This window comes from Charadrius vociferus, unplaced genomic scaffold, assembly GCF_000708025.1.
Source record: "Charadrius vociferus isolate BGI_N301 unplaced genomic scaffold, ASM70802v2 scaffold90, whole genome shotgun sequence".
NCBI lineage: Eukaryota > Metazoa > Chordata > Aves > Charadriiformes > Charadriidae > Charadrius > Charadrius vociferus.
The window spans coordinates 11,046,572-11,054,984 of NW_009647222.1; the positions used below are offsets into that span (position 1 = coordinate 11,046,572).

The 8,413-nt window shown below is 42.3% G+C and overlaps 1 protein-coding gene across 1 annotated transcript; it reads left to right on the forward strand.

The window, feature by feature from the left end:
- Positions 1 to 328: 328 nt before the first annotated feature.
- UPK3A (uroplakin 3A) lies at positions 329 to 7,213 on the forward strand. Its single transcript, XM_009879783.1, has 5 exons — positions 329 to 383; positions 1,225 to 1,380; positions 4,127 to 4,406; positions 5,601 to 5,683; positions 7,137 to 7,213. Exons 1-5 carry the CDS (start codon positions 329 to 331, stop codon positions 7,211 to 7,213), a joined length of 651 nt encoding a protein of 216 aa, XP_009878085.1.
- The last annotated feature ends 1,200 nt before the right edge of the window (positions 7,214 to 8,413 follow it).

The following is an 8,413-nucleotide window of genomic DNA, read 5'->3' on the forward strand; positions in this document are numbered from 1 at the left end:
TTGTCCCTACATGAGAGATTTCAAAAATTTCTAGACAGAAAAAGGTAAAGAACAAAGCTACCTATCAATGACACGGGGTGGGGGAACTCTCTTTACACCCATAGCACTGCTGAGAGCTACGCTGTTATACAACATCAGGTGGAAAACAAAAGGGGCAATAAGCATATAGGGAGGTGCTGTGGGGGTAGTAGCTCCTAACCACAGGGACCTTGTGGAAAGAAGCAGGTGTGGTTGACTCCAGGGAGGGACTGGATGTGGGAGCTCTTCAGTTGGGGCTGCCTCCCAGCATTGTTTTTCCCTTTGTGGTAGGTTTCTGGAGGGCTCAACCATGTGCAGCCGTTGGGTTGCATTAGCCTTTTGCTGCTTGGGACAGCTGTGTGCAGGTAAGAGGCATCTATATGCAGCCTCTTCTCATGTTTTGTTGCTCCTCTGTTTGTATCTCTTGCCTTTCTGTTTCTCTTAAGGTTTTTTTTTTTTTTTTTGTCTTGGGTGTCAACCCTCTGCTCTACTACCTGTGCTGGGAGGGTAGTTTACAGCTTCAAACATGTATTCTGCTGGAAGATTGTTAGTGTGTCTATAGCTCGGCTGGGAAGCAAGAAGAGCTGCTGAATCTCTCTCTTCATTTTTAGTTAATCTGCCCCAGGAGACTGGAGATTGGATAAGCTTGTGCGGGGAGGGAGGAAGTGTCTGATATAAACTTTATTCTAACACCACTTGGTCTCTCCAGTGTCTCTCCCAGACAATTTTCCTTTCTGTAAGGTGCTGCTAAATCTCTTGCTCTGTATGTTAACAAGCTGGGTCTTAAAAATGCTATTAAGACTCCTTGCTACTAAAGAATTCAAGAACTGACTGTACAGCTTCTGCTGCTGCCACTGCAGGGGGAAGGCTGTACATGAGACTCTAAAGAAAGAGGTTCAAATCTCTCCTATAATGAGGCTTTGCCTTTGTCTCTCTGAGGTCATGTGACCAGCATGTTGTAGGAGTAACATCTCTCACCTCCCTCCCCAAATCCTTGGGTTCCCCATTTTGCATAAAGCAAACCCCCTAACTCTCAGACTTTCACAGGGCAGGTATGTTGTTTCCCGCTCAGCTGCAGTTCACATCTCCCTTTTATGCCTTAATGATGTTTGTTAGCACTGCCAGATCCTCCCTTGTGAGTTGGAGCTTGCGAAGGCAGATGAGAAAGATTTTTTCGTACCCTTTTTTGTTAACTTTATCTTCTAGATCAAAGCTTGAAGCCTCTGATTGCAGCCCCTCAGCTTGCTACGAACAATCCCACTCTTACGACAGTTGCTCTAGAAAAACCATTCTGTATGTTTGACAGCTCACTGCGTCCAAATAAATCTTATGTCATCTACTTGTATGCGATGAAGGAATCGGGTGAGTATTCAGCATTATGCCTCTCTGGAAGGTAACTGCACAACGTGGCCATTGCATGCAATTCTTCACAATGTGATGGGAGCAAGTCTGAATGGGGGAAAAGAGGAAAATCCGTAGCTGTAAGTTATGTGCCAGCTGAGCCTCTGTCTCAGTTTTCTCTAGGCTGTTATTATAAAATATAATACAAATAACCGTAGTATTTCGATGAGGCTGATTAATGATAGCGTTAGTAATGTGTTAGCTGACTCCCAGTAGGTGTGGAGCAGCACTGTCAGCTATAAACGTTTGCCTAAATCTTGCTAATGAAACCAAGTGGTCCACAGTCCAATACCTTATTTTTGTCTAAACACGAATGCTTTGTATAAAAGCCTGAATTCCCCTAAGTAAACCTGCTGAGAGAAATTGCTGCTCTTTGTTTCATAGTTAGGGTAACCAGCCCTTGCAAGGACTACATTTTTTTGTAGACATAGATGAGTCACACTAGACTTGTAGTCAAAGATGCCTGGCCCATGGGTTCATTCATAAAATGAATTTCATAACTGCTTGGCAATGAAACATTTCTCTCAGTAACCAAGAGCCGCCTTCCCTGTTCCCTGCTGTTCTGGCAGACTGTTTTGAATGCCAGCTAGAGCTACTCCATAAGCTGACAGAAATAAATGGCTTCCTTATATCACACCTTCTCCCCTGAAAACTCTATGCAGCCTCCTTCTCTGAGAGGTACAGAGAAGAGATCTTGAGAGGGGCAGCAGAGAAATTGGCCAAGAGCCAAGACAGTCTAAAATTTCCACTGCTGATTGTTGCCACTTCGGACAAAATGGAAGGAAGAGGCCTTAGGTAGAAGCCGTAACCAGAGACACCATCCCATACAACTAGTGTAGACAACTGTGAATGCACAGCCTCCTGAGACACATCCCACAACTGAAGTGCACATCTTTATGCATCTGAAACAGACTCCAAGTGTGTTATAATTCTATAAAAGGCTACACTGACCTGATAGTCTAGTTACACCTGCAAATATGCAATGAATCTGATGTTTTCTGTTAGAAGCAACATCAGCCACCACATCTTCTGCAGTTTCCGTGGTAAAAGCTTCCTATACAGATGGGTGAAACTCTACATAAGAAATAGTATACAGAGAAATCTCTTCTGCTGCTTTTAGGGCAAGCAGATGCAAACTTGTTATTTGGCAGATTGGGAGGAATTTTGTTTGGATTTGTCTCTGGTCTGCAGAGAAGCAAATTGGCTCACCCTTGGATGCCTCCTGGAGCAGGGAGAAGGGAAATTTAAGAGAGTTTAATTGTCTTAACACCTTATGTTCAGCTCTGCTGGTAAGGAAATGTGTCAGCATACTATAACGCTGACAGTCTAGAAAATTTCTGAAGAAGTAATGTAACTTTTAGCCCTGAGTCTAGAAAATTTCTGAAGAAGTAATGTAACTTTTAGCCCTGTTCTTGTTAATGTTGCTATCAGACTTGATTTATCCACTAAAGTTTAAACAAATAAACGAAGCCCCCCCTCCCCCGAGAACCAACAAAACCCCAACCAAACAAAACAGCAAAACAAATTGGCTTAGGCATTAGCTCTTACTTGGTCACCACAGCTAGGCTAAGAGTTGTTGAAGTGGAGACTGGGAGAGAAGAAAGACCTAGCTGTGAGAAGTAGTATAATTTGGGAAAGCAAGCCTAAGAATAGAGCGTGTCTTAGCTAGTACTTGCTTTCATGTTATTGGCCCCCATTCAAGAGAGGGGTGTCAGGGCTCAACTAACCTGAGCACTGCCCCTTAAGTTGCGTTTCTAACCTGTGCTGAAAACTTTTCTCTTTCAAAACAGGTATAATTTTGCATTGGATCATAGCTAAAAACTTCTCATGACAAAGCAGTTGCAAGAATTCTGCTCCAAGAGCACAGCAGAACACTTCCAAACCGAAGTAATTCCCAATGCACTGCAGCTTTGGAAAAAATGGCATTCCTTTGCTGCTGACAGCACTGAACAGCTGGAGGGGGCTCCCCCAAAAAATTTAACCTGCAGCTGCAGAACTTGGGGGCATCTCCTGGGACTTGTGCCTTGGAAAAGTTTGAGAGCTGTAAATAAGCTTCCAAACTGTGCTGTAGGGCTGGGTGCACAGCCACATTTTGCTTGAAGCTGTAGGAACTTTCAGACATTGTGGCATGCTGTCTGGAAGCACCGACATGCCTGGCAGGCCAGAAATGTGGATACCACATCTGTTCATGCAGCCCCCCTACACTCTAGTCTGCATAATGTGTGGTCCTGGGACGTCCAGCTGTTGCATGACCAGAGGTGTAAGGGTTTCTGCTTGAGGAGATGGGAGAGTTGCAGCTCTATAGGAACTCTGACTTGGCTATAGTATCAATCTAAAATGGCAGGACTTACTGGATGCTTATTGGAGCCTGGTATGTTATGGGGGAAGAGCAGCCTTTGGGGTAGCCCCCTTACCATTCCATCAGATTCTCCTTGGAAAAGAGGAATTTTGGGAGGGTGGCTACTAAAAAGTATTCCTCTGAGGTATGCTGTGGATTTTTCACAGTTTCTAAGGGACAAGTGTAAAAAGCTTTATCAATACATAAGGAGGAAGGGGTAGGATCACTACGGAGTCAAACTGGTAGCAGATTTTTGGTTTCCCTTTTGGCTGTTTTGAGGTAGAAGAGCAAGGTGCCAAGTAAATACAATGTGAATGGAAAGGCCTGAAGTAGTTCTAACAGCCTTGTTAAAAACCGTCTCTCCTGCAGCAAGTGCAATAAGCTCCCTAGTGACCACCACCAACAGCAAACCACTCAACAGCACGTTCCAGCAAACAAGCGGGGGACATCTTGGACCTTACAAGGCTGCCTTGTTCAGTGTACCCAACTGTGCTTCACCTCCCAAGCTCACTGATGTAGGAGATGTCAACAAAGCTTCTGACGTCCTGAAACAATACCTCTTCAGAGTTGGGGATGATGGGACGTGTTTGTATGACCCAAATTTCCTAGCTGTCTGTAACCCACCTCTTGCACCAGACACAACATACAGGTATAATTCTTATTTCTTACAAGGTGATCGCTGCTCTTAAAACACAATAAGAAACACAATTGAGTTTGTAATGTTCCTTTGTAATGGTATGATGTGATTTACCAATCCCCAACTGAAATGCTCTATTGCAAGGGTAGTTATGCAGATGGCTTGGCTTTGGACTAGCATCCCAAAGATGGTGCTCTAGCAATAGTGAGTTCTATCAGGTTAAATTCAGGGATCAATAGGAAAATTCATGTGTGAACTGCTAGATCTATACCTATGTTGCAGTAGGTAATCCAATGACAGCATCTGATTAGAAACTGCTGGTAGAGAAGGATTTCGACTGGAAAATGATGTTGAGACTATTCACCATGTATTTCATGTTAGATGATTCTGCCAAATTGCAGACATGGATCTGGCTCTGCTTGCTTTGTTTTGATGGGATTCTAGCGAGCCAAAGTTCTCCCTGGTCTCCAGCTCCAGGAAGCCCCTAATGTGACTGGAGAGTTCCCAGTGAGGGCCAGGTGGCTTGCAGACTTGTCTGACCCCTGTTGTCTGGGGAAGCTGACCATCTGGGGAGTTGGGGCACCCTGACAGCTGTTACCCAAAACACTTGGTTTTGCTGTTGCCAACTATTTAAAAGCAGTAATAAAAATGGCAGTTACATGGAGCCATATCTGCTGTGGAGACCTAATATGCTTCTGAAACAAAATACTGTGGGCTCTTAGTTTGGCAGTCTTGCCTCCACTGTCTCTTCAGGACATTTCTGAAAACTCAAACTATTGTGGAATGGAAATTTAATTTCTTTGCCAAATCTGATGTTGGTCTGTCTCTTCAGTGCTCTCCTCCAGCAGGGAAAGTGCCAAAGATCTCTATTGTTGGACAAAATCTTTGACTTCCATATGGAAATCAAAACCACTTGCTGTCTTAAATAATGAGGCTCTTCACAACAGGGAATAGCAAGCTGGGGAAAACTGTTGTTGGAAAGCTCACAAGAACCAAGTGCAAACTGCATGGCATAGCACAGAATGCTTTTCCATTATTAATTCTGTTTGTTCTTCACAAGGTCTCTGGAAATAGTCAGTTACCTTTGACTGCCTCCATCTAATGCTTTGACAAAACCTGAAGTCTGACCAGCTAGTCCAGTAGCTTAAACAAGGTAGTAAGGAAGCTCAAATTTCAAATACCTAATTTAACACTTCTTTCCCACAGGTTTAAATACGTATTGGTAGATAGCACTGAAGGTATCATAAAAGACCAAACTCTCTGGTCTGATCCAATCAAAACCAGAAGAGGTAAGTCTGGCTTTGTTCAGGTCTTCTGAGTAGCTGTGCTTGCCTTAGGATGCTATTGCTCTATGAGCAACACCTAGTCATTTCCTAAAGTTTTAACAATTTTGTCAGCCTTTCAATATCGGAGTAGCAGACTTAAATATGGAGTAATTCTCTACTTCTTTTGTGTACTTCAAGTAAAGATAAATTTGTACACACAGTCTCAGATTTGATGCATGTTATAGTATCTAGTGCTGTTGGCATTTCTCAGTAATACAGATTCTTGTCATACTGGACAACCTGCCAAGGAAAGCTTATAAACTCTAAATGTTAATGCTGAGTCTTAAACCAGTTTCCTATAAATCATCTAAGACTTCATGTATACACGCAACAGGTTTGCTTCTCCTAAATGACCAGCTTTCTCTTATTCAATGGTTGTGTTGATGGTCAAAAATAGGAACATATTTTCCATGTTTTTATAGTTAAACTGCCCTTGAAAATTGATACCTGGCCTGGTCGAAGAAGCGGAGGCATGATTGTCATTACATCGATCCTAAGTGTTCTTGTGTTCCTTCTGCTTGCTGGCCTTCTTGCTTCTGTGTCCTCCGCTGTCACGTAAGTACTGCTACACCTTTGCAACTTCCCATAAGAGTGCCTAAACCCTCAGTCATCAGCCGCCTTCCCTGTGGTTCCAAGCCACTGTTGCTGGTCTTGTCTGAGGTGACAGACCAGATTGCTACCTTCCAATTTTGAAGCTGGTAATGGGAAAAGACTATTTTATGATAATGTTTCCTAAGATCAGCAGCTCTTGTAACTATTACACAGCCTTAAGCTTATTAGCTGCCAGATTTTAGTAAGGGTTACTAGAAAAAAAAGAACACAACAGTAGATTTGCACATACTTAAAGCCTGTATATTCTTTCTTACACATTGCAGCTTTCTATCTATTCAGGAGTTTGGAAACTGTCTTAAGGAGTGCAGGCATTTGTAGAGATTACATAATATCCTAATTAATGCCTTGATTTTAATTTACTTTCCTCCTCCCCAGGAGAAATATGTTACCCCTTTGTAATCTCCTTTGCTGGAGCTGTATAACTGAACTAGTCTATGCATGTTCCCCAGTCTTCTATGCCCCCTCCCCTGGGAAATCAATGAGGCCTGACTGATTCTTAAACTGAACTTTTGGAGGGAATGAACTAAATTTTAGAAATGGTAGGTATCAGGGCTTCTAACACCCACTTCTTCTGTTCACTTGAAAATTATGATAGTGCTCCGTATTCGGTCAGCTCTGCCAGGCTCCCTTGGATTAAAGATGTGGAAAGCAAAAACTTAATAGCAAATGATTGTTTAAAAAAAAAATCTATGGGCTTCTCTGATGCTAAATGATATAAATAGCAGTCAGCCTTTGCAAAATATTGTGACAGTAGGCTCCACTCTGTCTCTACTGGAGCTTAATAAGCCTTTCATTTGCCCGCCAGGGGATCAGAAGATTCTTCTGCAGAGACAAAGCACGTGTCTCAGACCATTCAACAAAGTGAACCGAGACCACAGCTAAGCTCTGAGTGAACAACCTGGTTGAATTCAAGGGTAGAAATGCAACTGAATTGCTACATGTGCAAGACCTACAGGGCTGTCTCTTCTACTTAATGCTAGCCCAAAACAATCTACAGTATGCAACCAGGCAACTGAAGATGAACGTCACAGATGAAATAAGGACAATGTTTTTGAAGTCTTACAGTATATGATATCCTGCCTTGTCCTAATGAGATTTGATTTAGTTAGTTGCCTTGTATAGCACAAATTAAATGCCTGGACTGAAGAAAGGATCTTCGTGAGATCCTTCAGCTTCAGTGGTGAGATCAGAGGTTGTCTAGTGTATACCTCTCATCTGGAGTAAGCATTACTGTTGACCTCTGATCTGCTTCTCATGATCAAGTGAACAAGATGTAGCCATTTGTGTCTCAACCTTTCCTTAAAGTAACTGATGAAGAATTAAAGAAAAACAGGCTGCTTTGGAAAAAGATGTTCTTTGAGAAAACTAGGGATTAAAAGGTAGACAACAGGGACCTACTGCTGCTTCCTCAGGATTTAGTCACTATTTGTGTCATGAGAATTCCCCTTTTTCCTCTCCTTCCCTAAAATAAAGCAAGCAAATTCCAATTGCCCTGTATGTAGCAGAGTAATTCTGATCTGGAATACTTAAATACCCTCAAACAGCTTTGGAGGGATGAAAGCTAACAAAATTACTTCAAAGAAGGTGTGTTCTTTCTGCGTTGTATAATTTGTTGGCAGGATAGTAAAGGGGAGATACTGCTTTAGTGGGAAACATGAGTATATTCACTGTTGCCAGGCTTAGCCTCATTTCTGACCTTTACCTTAGGCAGCAGCGAGCTAGCACTCTTCACATCTTAGTATCTAGGCTGGTGATTTTTTTTTTTCTGAGCTAATTATTGTCCTTCATTTCATGATCTCCGTTGATGATAAGAAATAAATTCTAAATTCTATTTGATGATTTGGAAAAAAAAATATCTGTGCTCCAGGTTTGAGTTATGTACTGCTTTTTTCCATTGATGCCACCTTCCATTTCTACAACATTCAGTCTCTACAAAAGACTTGAAGATCCAACTTCAAAGCCCTACCTTATACCTCTTGAGTACGTATAAGCAACTGTCCTATATATAAGCAAGTGCTTACTTGTGATAAGCACAGAGCTGTCACTGGTTATTACTGATGTTTTCCCTTGACATCTAGTTTA